We start from the raw sequence: 27,925 nt of genomic DNA, 5'->3' as shown, positions 1-27,925 counted from the left end.
GGGGGCTTAAGTGGGTAGGAGAAGAATCCATGAAACAAGATGGGATAGGGAGGGAGACAAACCATAAGTGACTCTTAATCTCACGAAACAAACTGTGGGTTGCTGGGGGGGAGGGGGGTTGGAAGAAGGGGGGTAGGGTTATGGACATTGGGGAGGGTATGTGCTTTTGGGTAAATTGGAAGGGGAGATGAACCATGAGAGACTATGGACTCTGAAAAACAATCTGAGTGGTTTGCAGTGGCGGGGGGGTGGGAGGTTGGGGTACCAGGTGGTGGGTATTATAGAGGGCACAGCTTGCATGGAGCAATGGGTGTGGTGAAAAAATAATGAATACTGTTTTTCTGAAAATAAATAAATTGGAAAAAAAAAAAAAGACACCCTCCCCGCATCGCAGCACAATACTGAAATCTGAAGGAGCAGAGTCACGATGATTGGGAAGACCCCTAACTTTGCTTTTTGACTTCAGTGGCCCTTCTTCACAACCACCTCCCTGCCAATGTACATAATCTGAGCATATCTCCAATAAAACTGGCTAATTGTACCATAAAAAAAAATGTCTGCTAATCAATGATACCATTAAAAAAATGAAGAGGTAAGAAGGTAAACCTGGGGAAATTGTCACCTTATACCTATCTGAAAAGGAATCCATATCCAGAATATATAAAAAATTTTCACACATCAACAACATGAAAAGAAGCAACACAATCTTTAAATGTATAGAAGATTCTACTTTCACTGAGTGATACATGAATCTTACTGGTGAATAAGAGCATGAAAAAGTTCAACATCATTAATCATCAAACAACTGCAAATTAAAACATAATAAGATTCTTTTAACACCTACTGAAATAACTAAAATTCAAAGAAACCTGACAGTACCAATCATCAGTGAGGAGGGAGAACAAGAACGGTCTCATGTTAACTGGAGGAAACGTAAAATGGTACAATTAGTTTGTCAGTTTGACAGTTTTCTAAGAGACCACTCCTTGGTATTGAGCCAAGAGAAGTAGAACACATGTTCCCAAGAATGTCCACAGTCTCCATAGTCATGAGAGGTACCACGTGAAACAACCCATACGTCCATCACCAAGGGAGAGGTTAAACTGCGTCCAGCCATACAACGGAATACAACTCAGTAACACAGAGGAAAGAAGTATGGACACATGCGAACCATGGATACATTTCCAAAATTTTACATTGTGTGAAAGCAGGGAGTCCCAGAGCTGTCCATCTGACTTTATTGATAGAAATTTTAAGATCTGACAAAACTAATCCATGGAGATAGAAATTGGAGCATTGTTTGCCTCCAAGGAAGGAGAGGGACTGGCTGGAAAATGGCAGGATGGAACTTCCCTGGGAGGTGATAGAAATACTTCTTTTTAAAAAGAATTATTATTTATCCCTCTATTTGAAAGAGAGAGAGAAGGAAAGGATGCAAGTCGGGGCAGGGGTAGGGGGGGAGAATCTCAAGCAGACTCCCCACTGACTGAGGAGCCTGACATTGGGGCCTGATCTCATGACCCAGGAGATCATGACCTGAGCCAAAATCTAGACTCAGACGCTTAACTGACTGAGCCACCCAGGTGCCCCTGATGGAAATATTTCTACCTGATTTGAGATGGCAACTACACAGGTATGTGTGATTGTCAAGACTCATCAATCTGCATTTTATCACAAGGAAATTTGATCTGAGAAAGGGCAATTCCTTGTGTTTTTATAATTCACCAGAATTTTTATTAGGATCCTATAGTAGATACCCCACTGGTTTTGGCTGAATTCATTCCATTCACATTACCTTGTGTGGTAGGCGAAGCATCTGTTACTGTCGCCGCACCGAGGAAGACACCAGGAGAGGCTGGTGGTGTGCTGGCCTGAGAAGCCAGACTTCTGGCGGTTCTGCGGCTGCTCTGTGAGCATGCGCTTGGAATCAGCTCTTGGAGCTGAGAAAGCTGAGAAAGCCCTCAGAGCTCTTCTCCTCCAACCTCCCATGATTTAGTTGCAGAAACTGAAGCTCGGATGGCTTGGGAGGTGGTGTGTAGGTTTGGGAAAAAAGAGCTCAGCAACGTCAGAGTTTGCCCTGGGGCCAGCCCTCTCTGGGTTCTGTGAAGTCTTTCCCTCATCCCTCTGGGCTTCCTCAATGGATTCAAATCCCAAAAGGTTAATAAGGAGCATGCCTGATGACCCTGCGTATGCCTCCACAGCCTTTCCTCGCCCTGCCCCTGTCTAAGAGATACTCAGAGCACATTCAGAAAAATGTAAGTGTTAAATTACAAAGCAGCTTACAATATAGACGGTTAAAATACATTCAAAAATAAAACATTAATAAAAACAAGGAAGAGATTATTATAACTTGCTTGTTATATCCTATGTACTCACTATAGAAAGAGGCCAAGTTGGGCTCTGTGTGTCCAAGTAGCTCACTGAAGAGGAAAATAAAATCAGTTGTAAAATTATTTATGTCCACATATCAAAAACAGTTCTGTCAGTCTTGGTCAGTGGGGAAGCAGGATGAAAGGCACATCTCTTCCTAATGGTATTACTCATAGTCACAAAGCCGGCTGATAGCAGAGGATGGCTTGTTGATTCCATATTAAGTGATGTTAACCAATCGACTAGACGGCATCCTTCCCACAGACTAGTTGTTTTAGCAGTTCCGTAAAATCAAATATCACCATATAAAAGCACAATAACTAACCAGAGTAGGGCAGCCAGATTTAGCAAATAAAAACACAAGAGTCCCAGCTAAATGTGAATTTCAGATCAATTTCAGATGAAATTTCATTCTTTGAATTCAACTAATGTCTTGTGTTTTATCTGGCACCTTTAATCCAGGGAATATAGATTCAGGTTATATGGTATATAAAGGGAGGGGTAACTACAGATCCTTTAGGCAATCTTCCAGAAATACAATTTCTTTTCAGGCATTGAATGACAGTTCAAAATTACACTCCCTGTCGAGGGGCTGGTGTGCAGTTTTCTTTTGCAGTTCAGCCCCAAATCAGAGGGGCAAGAGTGGCTCAGTTGGTTAAGTGTCTGCCTTCTATTCAGGTCATGATTCCAGGGTCCTGGGATTGAGCCCCACTTCGGGCTCCCTGCTCAGCTGGGAGCCTGTTTCTCCCTCTCCCTCTGCCTTGTGCTCTCTCTTTCTCTTTTTCTCTCTCTCTGTCAAATAAATAAATAAAATATTTTTTAAAAAATATCCCCAATATACACTTTTTAAAGAAGCTCAGTTGGGGGGTGCCTGGGTGGCTTAGTTGTTAGGCAGCTGCCTTCAGCTCAGGTCATGATCCCAGGGTTCTGAGATCGAAACTCACGTCTGGCTCCCTGCTTGGTGGGAAGCCTGCTTCTCCCTCTGCCACTCCCCCTACTTGTGTGCTCTGTCTCTCTCTCACTGTTTCTCTCTTTATCAAATAAATAAATAAAATATTTTAAAAAAAATAAATCTGTTTCTTTTTTTTTTTTAAAGATTTTATTTATTTGACAGAGAGAGATCACAAGTAGGCAGAGAGGCAGGCAGAGAGAGAGAGAGGAGGAAGCAGGCTCCCTGCTGAGCAGAGAGCCCGATGCGGGACTCGATCCCAGGACCCTGAGACCATGACCTGAGCCGAAGGCAGCGGCTTAACCCACTGAGCCACCCAGGCGCCCCAATCTGTTTCTTTATTTAAAAAAAAAAAAAAAAAAAAGCTCAGCTAAGGATAAGATCTCCATCCACTTGTAAAATCTGAGCTCTCACAAGACTCCCAACCTGAGAAGACACTGCTGGCACTGAGGGCATATGAACTCCTTTAGGGAATTAATGTCAGTGGAATTCTTACCTTCACCTTTGCTAAATGGTTCTGCCAAAATGCCCTACAGATTTCATAGAAATGTTGCAACAAACCAATTTCTTAAATTTAAAAAAAAAATCGTAACTGGGAAATATAAGATATACTGACATGGCCATTGCAGAATTACTTATTATTATGGCCATTTCATTCAACACAACTCAAATATACAACAATAAATAATGAGGTACATCAGCTGTGGCACAACCATGAAATAGAATTCTATGAATATTTAAAATATTAAAATTTAAGTGACATGTCAAAATGTTTTTCTCATGATGCAAAATAGGAAAAAATATAAAAACTACACACTGGGGGCACCTGGGTGGCTCAGGGGGTTAAAGCCTCTGCCTTCGGCTCAGGTCATGATCCCAGGGTCCTGGGATCGAGCCCCAAATCGGGCTCTCTGCTCAGCGGGCAGCCTGTTTCCCTTCCTCTCTCTCTGCCTGCCTCTCCACCTACTTGTGATCTCTTTTTCTGTCAAATAAATAAATAAATAATCTTTTTTAAAAAAACAAACAAACAAACTACACACTGTATGATCTCACTACATAAATGGTATGTTTCAGCACAAATTCAATTTTTTTTCGAAAACAAATTTACCACAATGTTTAAGAGTCATTATCTTAAGATAATGGATTTATGGATAATTTTTGCTCTTTTCCTCTTTCATATTTTCTGTTCTTCTGTAACTTTTCGAGGGAGAAAATAATTTCTCTCTCTCTCTTTTTTAAAGATGTTATTCATTTATTTGACAGAGAGAGTGAAAGTGAGAGAGATCACAGAGAGGGAGAAGCAGACTCCCAGCTGAGCAGAGAGCCTGATTCAGGACTCGATCCCAGAACCCTGGGATCATGACCCGAGCTGAAGACAGATGCTCAACCAAGTGAACCACCCAGGAACCTGAAAAAAATATTTCTAAAGAGAATGAAAATCTCTGAAAGAAATTTTACAGCAGCAAAAATTTGATTATAATGGCAACCAGGTAGCCCCTCCAATAACATCGACAACATCGAGATGAAAAAACCCAGCATCCAGTCAAATAAAATAGAATAAATTCTGGTCTGGTTGGGAATAAGAAGGACTGTTACTGTTCTGCTTGTGGAAATCTGAGTGTTCTTCAAGGTTGCATGAACATTTAGCTCTAATACTTCCAGCTTGAAGTTTAACATGTGGAGTCTTGACAAGGAATAAGGAGAAGGAGAACAGGAAAGAGAGAGAAAGAGGGAAAAAAGCATAATGAAAAAATGCTAGGCCACATGGAGAAAGATCAGTAAAGGGAGAAAAGGCAGGAAAAGTGGGCTGAAGAGAGAGGGGTTGAGAAAAGAAATTTCTGGGTGTTTTGCATCCCCGCAGAATCAGGAAAATGGGAGTCAAGTTGGTAGATGAAATCAGAGACCAGCCTCCTCTAGATATCACCACTCCTCCTGCCCCTGCTCCAGTGTCTGGTCCAGTGTCGTCATCCAGGAGGAGGAGTTCAGGTCAGTGGAAGCTGGGTGCCTTACTAGCACACCAAAGCCAGCACTATTGCTCCTGGGCACTCAGGGAAGCCAAACTGGGTGTCTTCCCTAGGGGTCGGTTGGGCACAGGCATGCGGTACCTGACGTGCTTCCAGAATTTGGAATTCAGAGACCGTTTGTCAGCCATGTGGTCTTGCCTCCACTTGATGGTACCCTGCACTTCCACGAGGTGCCGGAGGGACTCCTGAAGCTCCTCAAACTGCAGTCCACTGGGCTTGCTCAGAGCCTCCATTTCTATCAGGATCACCTTGGAGTCATTCTGGATGAGGGCGCTGTGTAGGGCAATCTCCTGCTCGTAGGCAAACTCCCTGCTGTGGACCAGATCAGGAGTCAGGATGAAAATCTGTCGCCGGCTCTTTCGTATGTTGTTCTCCACGGCAGTGGCTGCATCTAAGAATAAAAGCCCCGGATCACATTTCCTGCTGCTGCGTTTTGAAATCTAATGCTTTGATCATGAATGTTCTGGACTTTAAAAAAAAAAAAAGTTATGGTTTTAATCTGTTATGGGATTCTGACACCCATCAGTTCTTCATTCAGGAAAGGGGGAATGTGCTTGAAGGGACAACCTGTTATGTTCAACTTACCCCTCTCACTGTGAGCACATCAGTCCCAAGCCCCTCTTCCTTCCCAAGTAGGTCAGTTCTAACTAAAATGAATCCTTGGAGTTACATGACAGGTAGAGGTGTTTAGTGGAAGAATTAGAATTCAAGTTCATTAGCTATGTATTATCTTCTTAGAGTATTAGCGTATGTGTTTTACCAGGGCTTAGTACTTTCACTCTTAGGGACTGTTGCTCCTCTGAACTGATTAAAATCTCTAAGGGAGTCCTAGATTCACAACACTCCCCAATGTCTCTGTTTGAGAAGGTGATTTGATTCAGACTAGAAAGATCTTAAGGAAGATCAGATCCCCTTATCAATTTAGAGTTTATACAGCATCAGCTCCATGGTGATGGCAGGAAACTTTTGGGCAGACTTAGAAAGCACATGTAAAATACTCAGCTCTCCCTGCAAGGAGGGACCAGAGAAATCAAAGAAATTCAACCATGAACGAAACCACTCAAGAATTTCTTAGAGCAGGACAGCCAAAAGACTGCCAACCCATGTAGTGTGAACTAGCGAAATAAATGTTGAATAGCATCAGATAGAGACTTCATATCGGTCAGGATCCTAACAGAAAACTCAGCACACTCAAAAGGACTGACTTAAGAGAGGTTAATGAGAGGAGAATTTATAAAAGATGTGGACAGAGAAATAAAGGAGAAATCAATGAGAGATGCCTCGGAACCCCAGCACGGGAAATAGCCAGGGAGGCATTACCCTCCTCCGGGTGTGAAGGGGAAGAAGCAATTATGAAAGCTAAGGTGTATAAAGGCAGCTAACAGGAGCCCATGTTCTGGGAGAGAAGAGCCCAGCTCCCCTGGCAACCTTACCTGATGCCTGCCTCTGTACTTCTGCTTCCATTGGCCGAACCCAGCAGGGAGCAGAGGGCAGGGGCCTGATAGATTCCATAATGACCAGCTCCTCCCCCCCTCTCTCTGGGGCCACTGGATGGAGCAGGGTGCAGAGTAGATTTGACAGGGCAAAGCTCCAGAAGGTAACTAGCATGGGAAGAAATACCACTGATGCAGTCATGAACTTTTCCAAAGGGACGAGTGAAGTTTGGTGTTGTTTCGTTATATGTGACCTTCCTTGGGTTAAAGTAAGGTTCAGAAGACATGCTTGAGGGAGAGGGGGTGGGAACGTTCCCAGGTGAAAAACAGCACGATGCAGGCCACGCAAGCTTGAGGCTCAGCGCGCTGGTGTTCACATTGGGCTGGAGAGAGGTAGAACTAGAAAGGAGGTCGATGGATCTGAGACAAAAAACAATGAAGGGTTTGCAGCCAGATGTGGCAGGTGGTGTGACGTCACAAACAGCTGGGGTCCCTACAGCTTCTTGAGAAGATGTGTAGCATGAAAAGAGCATTTGAGCACCGTGGCTCATTTCTTTCTACTGGAATGAGTAGCCAGCAGGAGAGCTGGAGGAAGAAGAAGGCTTCTAGAGAAAACTGGGATTCCGTTCTCCTGAATCATTCATTTTACAAAGTTATCCACACCATTGTGGGGGGATTAACATTGCCCAAATATTTCAGGATGAAGTGGATTCACCTGCTGGGGGTTCCTTTACATCTACAGATGTTTGAATCCCTCTGTGCAGTGGAAATGCCAGTTTAAATTCACAGTCTACTAAGCATTCATTTTATTGGACTTACCCTCAGTGATGCTCCTGCCTCAGGAACATTCCAAACACTTCCTGGTCTCCGAGGAATTCGAGAAGAGCTATAAGGAGGGCTCATGGGTACTTGACATAAATATAGAGGGAGAACAGCTACTGAAAGGCCAGAATTGTGACAAACTGTGGACGGTACATGGAATTGACTAAGAAACAGAAGACAGCTCTAGTGGATGAGGTGAGAATACACATTTGCAAATGTTTGTCCAATACAGGGGAAAGCTGGAAGACTTTCTGAATCCTTGCAAATATTTCAGTCAATGCCTCTAGGTATGAGAACACATTTCTTTGTTGTTGTTGGTTGGTTTTTGTTTTTTGGTTTTTTTTTTTTTTTGAGTCTTCTTTCAGCTCTTCTAGAGAGAATTAAGATGTATGTCAGTTATCCTAACAGTGGACATGGGAAGTCAAGTAGGGGCCACGTCTTGCTAAATCCACATAGCAGTGTCCTCACATCACTGATACTCTTATGAAGACCTCATGATCAGGTCGGCTATGGGGGAAGGACAAGCAAAGAATAATATCTCCTTCTTCTGGAGAAATATTTAAAAACTCTTGTCTTAAGGCCTGGAATAATGATTGTATTTCCATATCCAACACAGGGATAAGACCACCTATCCTTGGCCTTCTGATAAACGTGACTTTCTGTCCCTGATGTGTGTTAATAGCTTTACCTTCTCCCGGTAGCAGATCTCTCCCATAAATGCATAAGTTATAGCCACATTTATTTTCAAGAACTTCAGGCAGAATCTGGTGAACAAAGTGGCCCACGGCATTGGCCCTCTCGGGACTATTTTTATAGTTCCGTGGATAGATAACGTAAGCATCGTAGATCTTTCCATCTGAAAACGAGAACAAGAAGTACAACTTTATTCTTTGGCTCTGGAAATTCCCATTTGACTCTTCCTAGACATTCTCCCCTGAATTTTATTGTTATTGGTGTGTGTATCCCATCCCCCAAAATATTCTAGAATCCAGAGATGGTGACCACAACCCACTACTGCAAAATGTCATCAGAAAACCAATCTTAATCTGCAAGTTTTCTCCCTTTACTGCCTCAGACTGAATGGTAGAGAGGCAAGTTTAGCACACACCATATTGTCAAATTAAATTAATAACTTATTGATAAATATCTGTCATGGATAAGGGATCTTCTGTTTTTGGAGTAGATCTCAGTTTTAGCTGTTGTTTTCCCTTAACCTAGGAAATGAAAATGCGAAAGGAGAATATTTTTTAAGGGATCTATATTTTCCACAAATCAAATAATTAGCCCTAGTTGAGTGGGCCATATGGAAAATGTAGAGTATGTCTGCCTCCAAAGGAGAGAATGTTGTCTGATTCAGCAGGCATAAATGTATTCTTTCAGGTGTATACTTGTGCACCCAGGTAGGGCTCTGTAAGGAGTGGGCTTTCTGGTAAAATACACCTGCCTTCTGATGGCTCTGTCTAAGCTGTTCACATCTGGGAAGCAGGAACACTTTAGTTAATGTTTTGAATTCCATGAAGTTTTCCAATACACATTTTCCAAAATGATTAAACTTTGCTGGGCTTGGGCTGATTCTGTTCTTGATTTAGCAGGAACAACAAGCCTATTGGGGGAGGAGATTTGAGCTGTTGAGATGTATCTCAGAACCATAAGGACCAGCAAAAAAGGACAGAGACTGGCCTCCGAGTGGACTGAGGGGAAAAAAAAAAAAAAAAAAAAGATCTGCTAACAATATGTTAGCCAGCAAAATCTGGGTTTAGTACCATAGCTATTAAGAGATCAACAAATGAGCCACCAGCAGCCAGCATGAATCCTTTTCTTTGAAGAAAAATGTGGAACTTGCCACTTACCATTCCTCGTTTTGTAAGGTCTAGTTAGGTCTCTCCAGAGCAGATTAACCTCAATCCAGAACACTTTCAGCATTATGGCCATGGCATTGATTAGCATTAACAAGGTGCTAAATCCCGCCAGGATGTAGTAGGTGCTTTGCTTGTCATCTATTCAAAAGATAAGGGGAGGACAAAAATGATCACTAATATTCCTAGAACAAGGTAAAATAAACAGACCTCTACTGGGAGGACGAGAAATTCATACAGGAGATGCCTGCCTGGTATTCGCATGGCAGCTTCACGAATCGGTAAGTGAACCTTTACCGAGTGCCCCCCTAGGCAAGACAGCAAGCTAGGCACGGTAGGGGCTTCTTAAAGCATATGAGGTGCGGCCCCAAATGTAAACTTAACTAAGATAGGAGGTAAATGTGTCCTTGGAGCTGGCAGAGGTTTTTAGAAGTGCTCCCTCCAGGCTGGAGTGGGTAAGGGAGGCTTCCTGCAGGGGGAGAGCAGTTTTAGAGAACCAGGAAACAAGAAAAAGGCACTCCTGACAAGAGGAGCTGCTGTGAGCCCAAGGGCAGAGATGTGGTGTGTTCTGAGGAACCGGAGTAATCCAGCATGGGGAAGTAGTGGAAGAAACAACAAGAAATGTGCGTCAGGGCTCGGTTCTGACCAAACTTGGGGCTCCCGTTCAGGCATTTTGCCTTTCTTCGGGAAGGTCCCAGGAGCCACTGATGAGTGTTGAGTCGGGTGTTAACAATGAAAGCGGTTGACAAGAAGGATTAATCTGAAGGTAGGGGAAGATTTGTCTCTGTGGGAAGAGACCATAATTAGTTAGAAGAAAATGGACGGGAAGTTTCTGCAATACTTGTGGTGAAACATAAGGAGGGTTCAGACCTGTGTAATAATGAGAAAAGAACAGATACAGCTGGGGTTGGGGCATTAAGGAGAACGAATCAAAAGGTCTTGGGGTCTTACTGCATAGGAAAGCAGGGAAGAGGCAGGGGCCATGTAAGTCTCTAAAGCATAATTGATGGGGAAGTCATATTCCTGGGGTGCTAGGTTCTAAACACAACCCTTATTTTTCTCATCACTGCACTGCATCTCGTACTCACTGCTGCACAAAGTGTATACATGAGATGGTTCCCGATTTCAAAGACTTGGAACAGATACGTACAAATTGTATACAAGCGTTGTACTCATTAGTGGTATATTTTGGCTGTTTTATATTTACTTCTCTCTTTATAATTAACTCTCCTCTTACAAATAGTCACTTAAAGATGACCATTAGAACAATCTCAAAGGAGATTTGTCTCTTGTAACACCCTCCCTGCCTTTTTTGTCTAAAATCTCAAAGCATGGGGCTCCAGTCTTGCCCTAGAAAATCATTTATCCATATTCACAGATTCCTCCCATTGCTCATCAGCACCCTGAGGATCCAGAACTGTGAAATCAAGAATGGCTAAGGCAAAGAGATTCTACACGGGGAAGCAGGGGGGCATGGTGGAGGAGGCGTGTTGCTGAAAATTGGCAGAGAGCTTACTATCTGTACTGTCATCAGTTTAAACGATAAATATGCCCTAAGGAAAGCATTTCAACAGGATTCCCCTTCAGGTCACTCTCTCTAAAAGTCCTATCTGGATACCCTCTGGGAACGTCCATTTCTTGGGGAGATCGAGATGAAGTAACTGGGCATGTCTGTGGCCACTTCCACTGGGAGGAGAGAAGTTAATCTGAGACAGTAAAGAAAGTTGAAGTTCAGTATCTTTCTGTTAATGACTTTAAACCTTTGTAAATAACTCCGTATGTGGTGAGTAAACACTAAATACTTTTTGAAAATGTTTATAAACAGGAAAACACTGCCTAAGCTTGAGTCCTGGCTCTGACTCCAATTCCTCAAGTTTTTTAACCTCCTCTTGTTTCCTCATCAGCAAAACTGGGTGATAGTAACAGTCTCTTCCTCCTGGGTTATTGATCAAATAAATAAGAAATGAGATGGGAAATAATCAGAGAGGCCCAAAGGAAACAATGAATAAATGTGTACTACTATGATTAGGAGTGTCAAATATTTATTTAATCACATCAAGGAATACAGGAACATAAGCTTTTAAAGTTTTTGTTGTTGAAATTTGAGACAATGTTGTAATTTATTTTGTGATGGGAAATAAAGGAATTCATTGTGATGATTAAACTGCCATAGCAACAGTTTTTGTTTAATGTTCACAGTTGTCGAAACAGAGTGTAACCACGTTAATTTGAAGAAAAACAGGGGAAGGGTAACACATACAAATAAACTAGAAGGAAAAAAGTCACCAAGTACATGTAACGTGAAGACAATTCCAATACACAGGTCATCGGAGAACATTCATAGAGTGACAACGTAGTAAACAAGTCATGGGGATACCGAGGCAATGGCAGTTCCGGGGGAAGGGCACAGCTTCCCCTCTCCTTGAAGATCCACTGTGCCAGCTACCTCCCTGATACTACATGGTGACATGGTCCATATGTCCTGGGGTGATTCCATTATTACCGGTAGAAACCTGACGACCCATGGAACTCAACAGCACTCAATGTCATGATTCTGTTTGTTTTACAAATTGGTGATTTGAGTCTAAATTAAAGCAAAACTTCCAAGCACCATCTCAGACAGAGATTTAACCACATGAACTTGGTGGTCTGCTTATCTGTTACCCCCAATTTTTTTTCATCAGGTTGTGCCTCTGTGTGGTTATTCAAATTAATCTGGGCTATGTCCTACTTAGGGGTATAAACTGAGGACTTAAATCTCCCTTTGACTATGTGACAAACACATTAAATAATTTCCATGTAGTTGTGCATGGAGTGACAAGTGTAAAAATACCATATTTTTCTCCCCATTTATACTGGATTCAATGCTTCATCTGACAAACAAGATGTCTTTGCCTGGAAATGCAAACAAGGGAGAAAGTTGACAGGTGCTCAGGAAGGAAATGTTTGTAAAATTATTTTTGCTGACATCACTGCACGCAACGACATACCAAGGGAGGGGGAGGAAGAAGCAATCTGTCCCCCAGAGGACAAGTGTGTCATCACTAACATTGGTTAATGTTGTCTGGGTAAGGTGATGATTAAAAGCACAGTGAGTCTGAGGTGCCCAGCTGTCAGTCAGTTAAGCATCTGCCTTCGGCTCAGGTCCTGATCCCAGGATCCTGGGGCTGAGCCAGAGGCCCTGGAGTTGAGCCCTGTATCAAGTCCCCTGTCAGACTCCTTGCTCAGCAGGGGTATCTCTTTCTCTCTCTCTCTCTGCCCCTTCCCCCCACTTGTGCTCTCTCTCTCACTCATTCTCTCTCTCTCAAATAAATAAATAAAATCTTAAAAAAAAAAGCACAATGATTCTTAGATGATCTTATTACTGTTTCAGATTCTTTACAGACAATGTACCTTGTTACCTATACCCAAGACGGATCATTCTCTCCATTTAATTTTAAAAGATTATATATAGTGTCTGAACCTACTGAAGGATAGTCAGTTTCCTGTGTTTGTTATACTTATATCTTATTGCATCAGATTATAATGAAGTCATTAAAGGCACAGTAGATTCAGATAAAACTATTGAGAAGTTATTAAACAATTTGGCCTTTCCAAGTTACTGGGAAATTTATCTATCCTAACAAACATAAATGTAAGCTGTTGTTTTGTTGAATAATTAAGCCTTATACCTAAAGCAGTGGAAATGTACAAAAATCATTTTCCTTGATACCTTTGGTATGCATTCATTTATTTATTCAACGAATTGTTATAGAGTACATGCTATAGGTACCAGAGGCGCTGCACTACAGATGGAGGACATGAAGATGGGTGAGATGCCATCTTGCCCTCATGAAGCTTAGAGTCATGTTCAGCAGACTCTCTCTTTTTTTTTAAAAAAGATTTTATTTATTTATTTGACAGAGATCACAAGTAGGCAGAGAGAGAGGGGGAGGCAGGCTCCCTGCTAAGCAGAGAGCCCGATGTGGGGCTCGATCCCAGGACCCTGAGATCATGACCTGAGCTGAAGGCAGAGGGTTTAACCCACTGAGCCACCCAGGCGCACCTCAGCAGACTCTCAAACAGATTTTTGTTAAGTGTGAGGGGTGTACACATAGAGACAGGGCCCTACAAGAACACCGGGAAGGAATATAGACCCCAAACTGGTGGCCAAGGAATATAGACCCCAAAAAGGTGGTACCTGAATTGCTTGTTGAATAAGAAATACAGTAAAGAAATGAGCTGAGCTACCAGACTTCCCATGAGTTTCACCTACACTGAGATTAATAATTACCAGGGGCAGAGGTGGGGGTGGGAGAAATAGGTGAACAGGTTGTGTTTTCTTTTTTTAGTTTAAATACATTGGCCCTCTAAAAAACAAAACAAAACAAAACAAAAACAAACAGAAAAAGAAAGACACTTAGCTCAAAAATGTATTTGGTGAAATAAATGATGGTTTCTCTGTATAATGGGATACTATGAAGCCATTAAAAATCATGGTGTAGGAGAACATTTACTATCATGGAAAGATTTCTATTATACATTAAGTAATTATAAAATAAGCTATAAAACTTTCTATATAACTTGTAGCAAAGCATGTTTATAATCTAAATATATCTGAAGACAATTTATGTGGCAATACAAAGGTCAAAGAACAGCCAAGACAATCTTGATGAAGAATAAAATTGGAAGACTTACTCTACCCAAAATCAGGGTTGGCTGTACAGCTACAGGAAATAAGAGAGTATAGCATTAGAGCATAAATGTTTTTCTTTTAAAAAGAGACAGGATGTAAGGGATCACACGCTTTTTCTGGAAGTGACCAGAGAGTAACTACTTTAGGTTTTGCAAGTGGAAAATAAATAAATAAATAGATTTACTATTTTATAAAGTTTAACAATAATGGCACATGATGTCTTATTACAAGTAGTGTCTTAAGATCTTCTTGGAATGGGCAGTAATTACATACTTCATCTTTTCAACTACTTTGCCAGCCTCACTAACAAAATGTGCACTCTTTAGGACCCCAAAAAAAATTTATAGAAGGGAACATGTTTATAACATGCCATAAAAGTCATGAAAGGTAACAAAGAACATATTCACATTTGCTGTTAGTGTTTTCCTTCATATATAGTGAGACAGAGAGAGCTAATGAGAGCAGAAGGATGGCCAAGGAAGCAGCTGCATGTTAAAGAGGAACCAAAATGAGAAGGTAAGGGCGGGGCGGGGGGTAAGGAAAGGAGGAAGGGGTGGGAGGAGGGAGAGAAGGAAGAGGAAGAGGAAGGGGAGGAGAGAGAGGAGGGGTGGAGGCAAAGGAGGAGGAAGGTGGCAAGGGGGCAAGGAGGGGAAAGAATGGAGGAGGGGGTAGGAGGGAGAGGAGAAAGGGTGGGAGAAGGAGGAGGAAGGGGGAAGTAAAACTGTAGAGAAGCAACCAGGGAAACCATACTACAAAGGTCAGTGTTCTTTACAGGAGAAGCACATTCTATGAGGTGGGCCATGTCCGTTGTCGTGAGAGACGCGCCCTGGAACCACACTCCAACACATTGGTCTCTAAGCAAATGATTTCAGCTTACAGTTGATGCAGCGAACTCAGGTGACCAAAGTCTCAGGAACACTCCTTACTTGGCCTTTTCCTCTTTAGTCTCACGGTGTGCCGTATCCAGCCATGCAGACTCTGAGCCAGACATTCATACCGCAGCGACAGGTCCTCCTCTCTCACATCATCTATTCTCAAAGTCGTGTTCTGACAAGTCAGCTCATTGCTAGAACTAAAAAGGCGACATGTTACGTTCAGTACTTACTTCGCTGTTGCAAATTGTGTAGGAGGAAAAGGGGATGTGTCAGCCTCAATATAAAAAAATACCTTTGATTTTGCTCCTGTTCCTCTTGAATTCTTGCATCACCAAAGTTCTGAACTGTGGTTCTGTTCACCTTCCATCGGACGCCAGCCATGAACAGAGATCCTTTCCCAAAGCAAGCAGAGCAGAGTATGTTTGCTGGTTTTCCTGGATGAGAAGCGAAGAAATTCACCAATAAAAATCAGTTCTGCCAGGAGTAGTTCATTCAATGTGAAAAAAGTCATTGAATACTTGGGTTGTGCCGGGAACTGATTCCATTCACCTTCCTAATCATTAACACCCTCCTTCTTACATCAGACCCTCGCCTTGCCTCCACACCCTTCATTCACAGTTGGGAGGACGCTCAGCTCCCTCTCTCCCCTCACCTGCTGCATAAACTCAGCAGGTAAGTAACTCTGGATTTATCAATCCCACTTTATAAGGAGGGGCTTCTTTTTACTCTAAATTGGAATTTCTTTGTAATTTCCTTCTTCCACATCTTTCTCCTCCTACCGAATTCTCTTCATCTCTCTGGAAGCCCCTTTTTTGGTAAAACTGTGTTTTGCTGGACCCAGCTACAATCCCAGTACTGAATCCTTCAAGGGAACTCTCCTTTATTACTCCTCCTTTTACTGGACGCTTCCTCTGCCCTGAGCAGAAAGCATGAGGGCTGCCGCCCACCTGGGGACATGCATTTAGCCATCCCTTCCTGAGCCCTTAGTTCTGGGTCAAGAAGTGTGCAGATGGATGAGGAATGCAGAGTGTCTCAGACGGTGACAATGGCACACCCAAATGATTAAAATACAAGGTATTCTAGGCTATAGAAAGAATGACAAATTACATGTGAATACAGAGGGAGAAGTCATCCTAGGGAGCAGGACTGCCACGCTGTATAAGAAAATGTTTTCCTTGGACCAGATTGGATGGAGGCTCTGGTGGTGCCCGCTGGCAGGTAAGGAGGGTGGCGTTGGGGAATGATATTTAATTCATTGTTGAGAGATGAGAAGAAGGAACATCATGGACAAAGGCAAGAAAGAATATGGAAATGCTGCCTTCTCAGTGAGGTCGTCAGGGTGGAGGGGACACAGAGCACATGGGGTTAACAGCTGCAAATAAGCCAGGATGCAGTGAGAACCAGTTCATGAAGGAACTTCTCTTACAGGCCAAGAACATTGAGCTGTATCTCATTTCTGGTAGGGAACCAAAGAAGGCAGAGATGGGCAGAGTTGGAAAGCCTGGGTTCTTATCCTTCTATCACCGATTATTCACAGCCCTGGGCATGTCATTGATCCTACCTGAGCCTAAGTATTCACACGCATAAATTGGGATTGATGTCCACCTCCAGGAGAGAAGTAAGAATGAAGTAAAACAGTATGTGTGAGAGCACCATGAGTTACAAGTACATTGCAAATGTAAATGCTGGGTATTCCGAATATTAACAAGTACCCAGATGAATATTTCTACACATGACATTTCATTCAGTTCCCAAGATCCATCATGTAACTGCCTGACCCATGCTTAGGGAATTCAGATCAAGAGTCCTATGGAAGGATTCTCCAAGTAACATTTATAGCATTCTTAAAGTTTTCTTACCAATTTCCACTTCTTTTGTTTCATTTTGTGGAGGGGCTATAATTACTGGAAACCAAGAAACACTTTCTTCCTCTTAAATCAAAGACAAAGATATTACAAATATTAGGGTTAAAACAAATGTGAGTCCAACACATTAAATAAATTGCATAACTTGGCAATTACTAGAAAACCACAATTCTACAGAACAAGCACAGCAATATAGGAAAGAAGATTTCCAAAGTTCTGTGAAACACTAGCATATATAAGATACTTAATAAATGCTTATTGAATGAAAAAAAATTAAAAAGCTCTATGACAACCATAAACACATAAGTCCACACTTCCGGTCACAGATTTCTACCACTGTGGAAAATCTAATTGCTGTGGCACTGGTGCCTAGGGACACTGAAGGGGATCTTCTGGAGCACAGCTGCATTCCTACACCCCTGGATTCTCGTTTATTTCAGGATAGTGTGAAGCTAAGGAAACCCTGAAATCTCCTTATAGATTTGAGAGCCTTGGTGGTGAGGTATTTTTATAGACTTTAACATTTGAAAAACACTTTTTAGAATCAAATTATCTACATGAAGTCATTGATAACATAGAAAATACTGCAAACCAGGATTGTGTGAAAGGCAAAATGGAATGGTGTCCCTTATGTCAAGGGGGTTTGAAATGGAGCCAGGAGGCCGTGAAGGAGATGGGTCCCATGACCTCACTGGTGGAACCATGAACTTTTGAACTAGTGAGACTACAAATACTCCAAGACTGAGCCCAAACAGCTACAACCTGGTACAATAAGAGACTTGCTTTCGATAGCCTTAGTCACCAATTGTATTAAGTGAAGCTTAGCTTTCTACTGCCAATATTAATCAGAATTCTTTGTAAACAATGTCTACACACATTCCCTCTGTGCTTTAAAATCACCTGACTTTTTCTCTCTAGTGGGACACTAGCTGGGTTGCTACTCAACCTGTGGACACTAGCTGGGTTGCTACTCAAATCTGTGTACCCCAAATTACAATTCTTTTATCCCCAATAAACACTCTTGCTTTCTTATTGCCTCCTGATAACTTTGGGTTCACAATTAAAAACCACCCAACAATATCTATCCATCCCTTACAGAACCTCTCACTAAATTTCTAATCCAGTTAATTACAGTAGAGATTAAATAGATTTTTTTCTATTTACAGAACTTCTCACAACAAATTGGGAGAAGGAAAGTTCATCTTGCTCTACAAACACTTGTATTGCCATCCCCAAATAAGTTTATTAAGTTAGCATTCAGATCACACCACCTTAGGAAAGTTTAAGTCCTATAGGAGAGAACAGATTTGATTTCAGATTAGTAGTGTAAACTCCCTCTAAAATTCCTGAAATCTTTTTTTTTAATTTTTAATTTTTTATAAACATATATCTTTATCCCCAGGGATACAGGTCTGTGAATCGCCAGGTTTACATACTTCACAGCACTCACCAAAGCACATACCCTCCCCAATGTCCATAACCCACCCCCCCACCCCCCCCACCCCCCCCCCCCGCCGCCTGCAACCCTCAGTTTGTTTTGTGAGATTAAAAGTCACTTATGGTTTGTCTCCCTCCCAATCCCATCTGAAATCTTGAGAGTGCATTTAGAAAAGTTCTTTGCTCTGTTGTTGAGAACTTGCAAGAGGAGATGAAGCCGGAAGACATATCGGGACCATGAAGTATGGTCACTTGTTTTACTTTTCACATGGATACGTGGTCAACCTCAGTCCGAAAAGATTACATGGCAAATTCCAGAAATAAACAACTCATAAATTTTAAATTGCTCACTGTTCTGAGTAGCACGATAAAATCTCACAGTGCTCCACTTGGTCCCATCCAGGAAGTGAATTGTCCCTTTGTCTAGCAAATCTGCCCCATTTCTACTGCACGTCCATTAGCCACTTAGTAGCTTTCTTGGTTATGAGCAGACTTTCCTGGCATCCCACTCCTTGTGTTCAGGTAACCCCTCTTTTACTTAATAGTGTCCCCAAAGCACAAAAGTAATGACGCTGGCAATGCAGAGAAGCCTGAGAAGCCATTAAACACTTCCTCAAAGTGAAAAGGTGAAAGCTCTCAACTTTAATAAGGAAAGAGAAAAACATCATATGCTGAATTTGCTAGGACCTGTAGTAACTTTTATTATGTTATTTTGTTGTAATCATTCTATTTTATTATTAGTTATAGTTGCTAATCTCTTACCGTGCCCAGCATATCAATTAAACCTTATCATAGGTATGTATGGACAGGAAAATACATAATATATATAAGGTCAGTACTATCCCCTATTTCAGGCATCCACTGGGGGTTTTGGAATGTATCCTTTGCAGATAAGGGGGTCTGCAGTTAAGGAAAATCAACAAGAAGGGCACAATTCCACCCAGGTTATTTTTTTTTTTTTGAATATTATGTTTTGTTACATTCGGTAGGCTCACCTTTCACAATGAATGATCTGGTTGTTGTGACATCATAACTGACTCCATTTTCATTGTGCATAAATTTGCATGTATAATCACCTGTGTCCTTGCTAGTTGCATTGTCAATCAGCACATAGGTCTTGTGTATGTGATACCTTGGTCCGTGAAGAGCTTTACAATTCTGCAAGGAAACATTCCATTTCATGTTCAGTGACTCTTTACTTGCCCTTGTTTTGTGTAATTTTCAGTCATTTCCCCCACGTGTCCTTTTACCTTAAACCACTCAACAGGTGCTGTCCAGTTGTAGAGGTCAATTGTAGGACAATGTATTTTGGAATTTTTTTCTGATCCTGATGTTGTTGAATAAATCAGATGATCTGGAACATTGCAATCTGGTTGTTTTCTATAGATGGTGACATTTACATACCCAGTCTTGTTGGAGGTGGGACTAAAAATAAGTCAAAGGATTTAAAAAGTTACTCAGCATTATGAAATGACTTCATTAAGCTTTTACTTAATACTGCTTTTTTTTTCTTCAAACAACTGATGTACAGGAATTGTTTTCTTATTTAAAAACCTCTATAAAAATCTAGAGTTTTAATGAAACAAGACAAAAGCAGAGAGGGAGATAAACAATAAGAGACTCTTAATCTCAGGAAACAAAGGAGGGTTGCTGGAAGGGAGGGGTGAGGGGGGATGGGGTGCCTGGGTGATTGACACTGGGGAGGGTGTGTGCTACAGTGAGTGCTGTGAGTTGTGTAAGACTGAGGAGTACAGATCTGTACCCCTGAAACAAATAATACATTATATGTTAATTTAAAAAATTTAGAGTTTTAAATATTTTTTGTATTGCATTTGAGATAAAACATATTCCTTATATTAGCCCTGAAATGACTCCCTCTCCATTTCTTTATGCACTAGATCTGCTGTCATGCCAAGAACAGGATTTTATAAAGATAATTGGTATTTAATGAGAGTTTACTGTGTATCATTCATGGTGCTAACATTACATTATTTTCTTCTCATAAGGATGTGTTGAAGTAGGCTATATTGTTGTATGCATTTTACAGATAAGGAAAGAGAAGGACAGAGAAATCACTTGCTGCCATCACATAGCCAACTAGTGACAAGACAGGAATTTGAAACGAAGACTGTTTTCTGACCTCAGAAGCTAGATGCCTAACTAATCACATCTCACATTTTGATGTAGTTCATCTGACATATTGTATATACCAAATACAGGCACAAGATCAGAACATTTAACAATATATATGTAGAGTCAATAATCTGCAGGCACACTCTTACACAACCCTCTTAGGCTTGCCCCTCAGGTTTTTTTTTTTTTTTTTAATTTATTTTTTATTTTCAGCATAACAGTATTCATTGTTTTTGCACCACACCCAGTGCTCCATGCAATCCGTGCCCTCTATAATACCCTCAGGTTTAAGGCCTGGTAACAGCCCTTTTGCTCCCACTATAGGCCTTCTTGATGCCCAACATCTAGCTTACTGGTCTTTTTGCTGGTTTGTTGCTACTTCTAGCCAAAGTGAGTGAGTCTCTCAGTTTTCTTGGTTACTACAAAAGCTAGGTCTTTTCCTAATTGGATTACAAATTCTTGTAATTCTATCTTTAAATTGTTCATAATCACCCAAAACCCAACCAGATGGTGTTCCTAGAAATACCCTTCTATTCAAACCACTTGATAAATTCAGCTGTCCCACAAAGGTCTAGAAAGGAAAGGAAAGGAAGGACAGCTCACACCGTCAATTAGCAAAGAAAAGGGAACAAGCTGAAGATTATGGTGACTGCCTTGTTAATACCTTCTGATAATGCAAGTATAAATTCCAGAATCATTGACTTTGGCAGGGAGAAACTTAAGCCGTTCCCTGGCAGCCAACACACGATTTCTTTTCTGGGTGGTTATACTTTCGTTGGTTTTCAGGTAATACCAATCCACAGGGTATCGAGACTTTCCTTGCCTAGGACATCTCACAATTAAAGCCTCATCTTCCAGGCCCCAGGATGATTTGCCTGCAGATACAAAAAGCAAACAAACAAAACATAAATAGGATCCTGAAATGACCATATAACAACATTATATTCTTATACTGTATCCTTCTGGTATTAAATATAGAAATGGACCATTTTCTGTGACACTTTCACCATGAAAGAATAGTAAATGATGGTAAATGATGAAGATCTTCTATGAAATGCTCTAATGCATACCACAGGTGAGTGAATTAACTTGCAGCCAATCCTCCTACACTGCTCCAGTGACAAAGCAGCCACATGTCACTCTGAGAAGTATACTATGGGACAACAAACGCTTACAGCACCTCCTACATGTGGGCTGCAGGATAAATTTTGATGTATTTAAATATGTAAAACTAAAATTATGATATACTTGTTGTGAAGAATTTGTCCTGATAGATTACTGATAAAGAATGACTGTGAAGCATAAATGAATTTTCCAGAAACAACCAGAAACAAGCAGTTTAAAACAGGGCAAATGATGGGGTGCCTGGGTGGCTTAGTTGGTTCCATTAAGCCTCCTCCTTCAGCTCAGTTCATGCTCTCAGTGTCCTGGGATCGAGCCCTGCGTCAGGCTCCCTGCTCAACAGAGAGTCTGCTTCTCCCTTTCCCTCTGCCATTCCCCATGGTTCGTGCTGTCTCTCTCACTCTCTCAAATAAATAAATAAAATGTTAAAAAAAAAAAGTCAAATATTTTTGGAGTTACTTAATTTTAAAATTTTATAATCGTGCCATCTCTCTCAAATAAATAAATAAAACCATTAAGAAAAAAAAAAACAAGGCAAACATCTTTGGAATTACTTAATTTTAAAATTTTACAATTTCAGTTGAAAAGCAGTACTTACTAAATTTAGCTGCTGTGAAATGTGCAAGAATTGTTAGAAGTGCCAAGACCCAAAGTCTCATTCTCAGCTTATCAATCCAGAGCAAGTGTTGGTAACTGATTGTTGAAATTATTCAAGGTGAATCCGTGACATACGATGGTGAAGGTCTCCCCTAGGAGGTTGAAAGTACCCTTTGAGATTTACAGCAGCATAGAGTTTCAATGTCTCTGCTGAAACATACATCATACAAAGTCATAAGCAAAACACTTACTGTCATGATCTTTACTTGTTCAATCCCCCCCCAGGAGAATTAATCAATCAACAGGTATTTATTAGGTATGAATATGTTTAACAGCAGGATTTCAGACATGAAACATTGCATTTATTCCTACTGAAACTTTGGGCCCCATAGGCTTTACAATAGTTGTACTGTTTCATAGTATGATGACCATGTACTGGAAGAAGCTGAATTAGAAGGAAAGAAAACTAGTTTCTATTTTCGAAACAAATTAAAATTATAACAAATTCAACAGACCCTAGAAAACACAATGTTCTAAATGCCAAGGTAAAAACCACAGCTATCCACACAGGCTGGGGGTTGTGTGCACACACGTGTGACCCACATGCAGGTGTACGTGCAAATAGTCATCACAAAGCAACTAAAACTATAGGGAAGGGACAGGTCAAGCATTAATCGAGTAATTGCCCTAGACACAACGCCAAACCCTCAAAAATGTGTGCCCACCTCAACCTGTCTCCAAAATTCACCAGTTTTTCTAAGAATAGTCGGAGGTCTGTGAAAAATATTTACATGCTTTTCTTTTTCCTTTCACCAAGAGAATCATTTAACTAGATTTTTTTTTTTCTTAAAAAGTCAGGGAAGGGATTGAATGAATATAGAAACTAGCTAATAGAACAATAGACACAGCAACCCTAAATAGACTTCAAGAAAGCACATTTCCTCTAAACATCATCTGCTGGTACTTTTCTTATTATGTGTATGGAAAAGTTTTTAGTATAAGCTTTAGATAAGTAAGTGATGCTTACCCAACCTGAAGGATGGAAGGGAGCAATCTCCAAGTCGATGGCTGAGCTAAGAAGAGTTTCCAGCTCTTGTGACTCCCGCTCCAAAGTCTCCCCAGGTGCACGCACTCTCTCTTTTATTTTGAAGGGGAGACACTCAAAGACATCCTGGAATTCATTACTCCACCCACACTGAAATTTGATTTTTAGTCACAGTTCATGACTGGTTCAAAAATAGGGGTGCGTCATGTACCAAGAATTCTTGACCTTGGTACATAAATACTTCAACATAAGGACAACACTGAGTAATCCCTCTAGGTGAAGTCATCAAACCACCTCCCCTTATTTTAGCAGTTTCTTAAGCTAAATAATGTTTGCTGTTTATTGCCCTGATATTATTACTCATTTAGTTCTCAGTGATCTTTTTAAAAAATATTTTTTTTTATTTATTTGAGACAGGCAGAGAGGCAGGCAGAGAGATAGGGGGAAGCAGGCTCCCTGCTGAGCAGAGAGACCATGACCTGAGCTGAAGGCAGTGACTTAACCCACTGAGCCACCCAGGTGCCCCAGGTTCTCAGTGATCTTTGAAGTCCTGGGGCCTTGAATCTGCCTTTCTAGATATCCTTCGACACTTCATTTGGCAAATTCTAGCTCAGCACGCTCATCCAGTTTGGGCTGGATGAACTACAAAGAGTTCCAAAAACGAATGAGGAGACAAGTAATGAGGAGTAAGCCAGACTTTACGGAGTTTGTAAGCGCTCTTCTTATGGTCCAGAATGTGACACAGTCTTTCCAAAGCCAGATTCCCCCAGCATCTCAACTCCTCAGATATAAGTCCCCGTAGGGACTCAGATCAGTTTTGCTGGAAAAGGACAGGTTTTCTAAGGAGTTCAGGGGCATAGAGAGAAACTATGAGTAAGAAAGCTACCTCAAGGGGACTGATAGGAAGACCATAAACTTCAACTCTTGGACCCCATGTAAAATGAATGTTAATTGCAAAATTAGATTTGAGCTATACATAGCTATAATAACTCTATCATGAGTAAATTCAAATCACTTTTAAAACTTAACACATCTCCAGAGAATCCAGGGACTAATTGCAGACTGGTGCAATAATATAATGATAATAGTTAAGCTTTCTCTAGAACTCACTCTATGCCAAGGTCCAGTTCCTAGTGGCTTACATGTGTTAACTCCTTCATTGCCACAATACCCAGGGAGGCAGGCATTCTTGTTATAATACCCATTTTACAGATAAGGACAGGAAGGCCCAGAAAAGTTAAACAACTTGGCCAAGTCACATACTGCTAAGAGACAGAACCCAAACAGGCTGGTCTCTAAGGCTAGGTGTCTAATCATGAAGTCACACTGCCACTGGGTGACCAAGGTAGAGAGAGGAGGTTCCTGCTAACAAAGGATTCTTCTAATAGGTTTTTCATTCCCCCCACTGTAGCTGGCAGTGTTCTTGAGCAGGCATGCTCATCTGCTTGGGGATTTAGTCATAGTTTAGACATCAGTCATGTACTCTGGGAGGGAGAAATACAAAATTCTGTCACAGCACAGATTTACCATAAGATGTTCAGTGTCAATTCGAGGAACCAGGTCTGCTTATCTCTAGTCTTGAGTTAGTTGTCCAAGCTCTTATTATCAAGAGCATATGAGTTTCACATTGAGACCACAGAATCAGGAGCAAGTGAGCTAGAAACAGTGCCCAGGGCATGGTTAAACTCTGGATAACATTTTGTTAAATAAAATAATATGAACCTGAATGTTCTTAAACCTGAATATGAACTTTTATTGTACACACTAAACTATCTTTCAAAAGGTTTGATTAAATGTAGGCATTTCTGGGTGCCTGGGTGGCTCAGTGGGTTAAGCCTCTGCCTTAGGCTCAGGTCATGATCTCAGGGTCATGGGATCGAGCCCCCCATCGGGCTCTCTGCTCAATAGGGAGCCTGCTTCCCCTTTTCTCTCTCTGCCTGCCTCTCTGCTAGCATGTGATGTCTTTCTCTTTCAAATAAATAAATAAAATCTTTAAAAAATAATGTAGGCATTTCTTCATAAGACTAGACCATGTTTCCATGGGTTTCCTAGTTTCAAATATAAGATTTCTCAGTTAAAAATCAGATTTCAATTAGAATGTTAACATGATCCTGAAACCTGGAAGAAGCATTTCATAAAATCTAATGATTACAGTAGATAATCCAATAATCTATTCAGCAATTAAGTTCTTTCACTCAAAGAAATGAAGTACTTATCATCAATATCACTCAACTTTTACAGATTAAAAAAAACCCCATAGATGATAGCTAAATTATCAGACCAAGCTCATCCACTTGTGGCTAGGGTTGAAACCAAACTTGTTGAACCTCAAAGCCAAAGCTCTTTTTTTTTTTTTCTCTTGAATACCAACTAAAAAGGAGAGAACAACAACAACAACAACAACAAAAAACAAAACAAAAAAACAGAGCAGTCAAGATTGCTTTCTTAAAATTGTGGGCTGGGTTATTAAACAAAATAAGCTAGTCTAATTTCCCAAAAGCTTCTTTTTATAAATAACTAAACCACTTTGGTTTCTCACTACTATGACACCATCCAATATAAATGTATAATGGTTCATAATAACTGAGACAAAATGTGAAAGGCAAGGGCCTCTAACTAATAAATACAACAGTGATTTTGAGCACTTGTGAAATTTCTTGAGTTAAGCAGAAAGCTTTCAATGTCTGCTTATTTCTCTAGCAGACACCCTCTTTTAAGGATTTTTCAGACCTACTCTTCATTTTAAAAATTAACCTAACCTAATTTGGCTATAAATTTGTTCTGATTTTTGAGTTTAGCCATAATTTCCTTCTGATTTTGGATGAGAGTTTTGAAATCTGGCATGTCCCTATTTATAATTTACTAACACTTCTGCCAAAAAATAAACAAAAACCAAAAGCCCTGATTTTCAGAGTAACAGCAAGCAATTTGCATTTGGACTGTGGCGCTCAAGTATTTCATAACTAATAAGATATCATGTAAGACTTCTCCATTTGTCTTGCCTGGTATCATAACTAAATCAAGATGTGCTCTCATAGTCTAGAGCTGGCCATGTATGGCCTAGTCTTACTGTAAGCCATGTCAAAAACAAGGACATTTTTGTCATGTTGCACATATAGGAATCCAAGTGGGTCAGGTTCTTAGTAATTCTCACAAGAATAAGCAAAGGGGAAATCTTTTCCCCATTTCATTAGAGAGCATATTGAATGTCACTTTTCTCCCATTTCTCATGATGGGGTATTTGTAGAGCCTGCAATCGATGGGGGCAGCCTGCAATGGACAGGGGAGCAGATCCCATGTGGTGGTAGGTGGTCTTGGGAGAAGGCTCTAGGGACAGCACAACCCACTGTGTTCCTTGGGAAGAGTGCTTATCTTTGGATTCTTCTTTGCCACACTTCAAACTCCAGGAGCTCTCGACGCTCCTTCCCTGCCTTACCCCTATGAAAAGCAACTTCTCTCATAGTCTTCTTCAAACTCAGTGGGGGCAACTCCATTCCTCAAGTTACTCAAGACAAAATTCACCATCAGTCATTGGCTCTTCTTGTCCTCACACATCTGCCCTGCAATCCACCAGGACATCCTGTAGGTTTCACCTTCAAACACATCCTATTTGTAAACACTTCCGCCGACCTCCACCTCCATCTTCCTCTCCCTAGCCACCATTATCTCTCACCTCGACTGCAACAGTAGCTTATAATAGTTATCCGTGCTTCCACCAGTCCCCCTGTTCAGACTGCTCCTAATAAACAGGCTCCAGAAATCCTATTAAAACCTGTCAGATCATATAGGCCTCCAATGTCTTCCCACATCACCCACATCTAACCCCCTTAGAGCAGCTCTGAGGGCCCATGTAATCTGAGGTTACCCATCACTCTTCTGACTCCTCCTTTCCAACCCTAAACACACAAGGACAGCTTCTACTGTACACTTGTTCTTCCTTCTGTCTGGACAGTTTCTTCCAGTTACCCAATAGGTTAACTCTCTCACCTCCTGGAAGTCAGGGCTCCTGTAGTACCTTCTCAAAAAGACTTAGCCTGACTATGCAATTTTCTTCCTTTCTTTCTCTCTTCTTTTTTTCCCTTCCTTTCTTCCTTTCTCTCTTTTGTTTTCTTCTTTCCCTTTCTTCTTCCCTCCCTTTCTCTTTCTTTCCTTCTTTTGCTTCTGGGTAACTTTTTTCTTATTGAGCTTAAATTCACATAACATAAAATTAATCAGTTAAAAGTGACAATTCAGTATCATTTAGTATACTCACAATACTGTGAATCTACTGCCTCTTTCTACTCTCCAAACATTTTCATCACTCCAAATAAAATCCCATTCCCAATAGTAATTACTCCCCCTTCCTTTCATTCCCCAGCCCCTAGAAACCACCAGTCTGCTTTCTGCCTCTATGGATCTGCCTCTTCTGAATATTTCATATATACAGAATCATCCAATAAGTACCTTTATGTCTGGCCCCTTTCATTTAGCACAGTATATTCAAGGTTCTTCTATGTTGAAGAATGTATCAGTACTTCATTCCTTTAGTGGTTGAATAATATCCATCCTATGAATATACCACAATTTCTTTATCCATCCATCCATTCATGGATATTTGGGTTGCTTCTAACTTGAACTATTGTGAATACTACAGTCATGGACACTGGGGTCAAAGCATTCATTTGAGTATCTGATCAACTGAATTTTAATGGCAATGTTTCTTCCCTATTTTCTTACCCAGCT

At 41.0% G+C, this 27,925-nt stretch overlaps 1 protein-coding gene across 3 annotated transcripts; it reads right to left on the bottom strand.

Annotated features, from left to right (window-relative positions):
• Window positions 1-4,904: 4,904 nt before the first annotated feature.
• IL1RL1 (interleukin 1 receptor like 1) lies at window positions 4,905-23,265 on the bottom strand. 3 transcript variants are annotated; one of them, XM_044263755.1, is made up of 11 exons: window positions 23,186-23,265; window positions 22,160-22,368; window positions 21,104-21,314; window positions 19,557-19,731; window positions 19,302-19,464; window positions 16,864-16,935; window positions 15,297-15,438; window positions 15,056-15,201; window positions 9,449-9,595; window positions 8,287-8,454; window positions 4,905-5,734 (listed from the first exon to the last, which is right to left on the bottom strand). In XM_044263755.1, exons 2-11 carry the CDS (start codon window positions 22,218-22,220, stop codon window positions 5,349-5,351), a joined length of 1,671 nt encoding a protein of 556 aa, XP_044119690.1. In that variant the 5' UTR covers window positions 22,221-22,368; window positions 23,186-23,265; the 3' UTR covers window positions 4,905-5,348. The 3 variants fall into 3 exon arrangements, with proteins under 3 accessions (XP_044119690.1, XP_044119692.1, XP_044119691.1); XM_044263757.1 differs by having other exon boundaries at window positions 19,383-19,464; XM_044263756.1 differs by having other exon boundaries at window positions 22,160-22,310; window positions 23,186-23,264.
• Between the last annotated feature and the right edge of the window lie 4,660 nt (window positions 23,266-27,925).

Source organism: Neovison vison, chromosome 8 (genome assembly GCF_020171115.1).
Source record: "Neovison vison isolate M4711 chromosome 8, ASM_NN_V1, whole genome shotgun sequence".
In the NCBI taxonomy this organism is placed as follows: Eukaryota; Metazoa; Chordata; class Mammalia; order Carnivora; family Mustelidae; genus Neogale; species Neogale vison.
Note: the sequence above shows the minus strand (reverse complement) of the source record. Positions and strands in the feature narration are given on the sequence as shown.

Bases quoted from the DNA above. Each gene is read 5' to 3' on its own strand.
- IL1RL1 (XM_044263755.1), bottom strand. From the start codon at position 22,220: ATGAGACTTTGGGTCTTGGCACTTCTAACAATTCTTGCACATTTCACA. The intron at 19,465-19,556 runs GTAAAAGGACAC...GTTTCCTTGCAG, and splicing joins CACCTGTTGAGTGGTTTAAG to AATTGTAAAGCTCTTCACGG. The intron at 15,202-15,296 runs GTATTTTTTTAT...TCGCCTTTTTAG, and splicing joins GAACAGGAGCAAAATCAAAG to TTCTAGCAATGAGCTGACTT.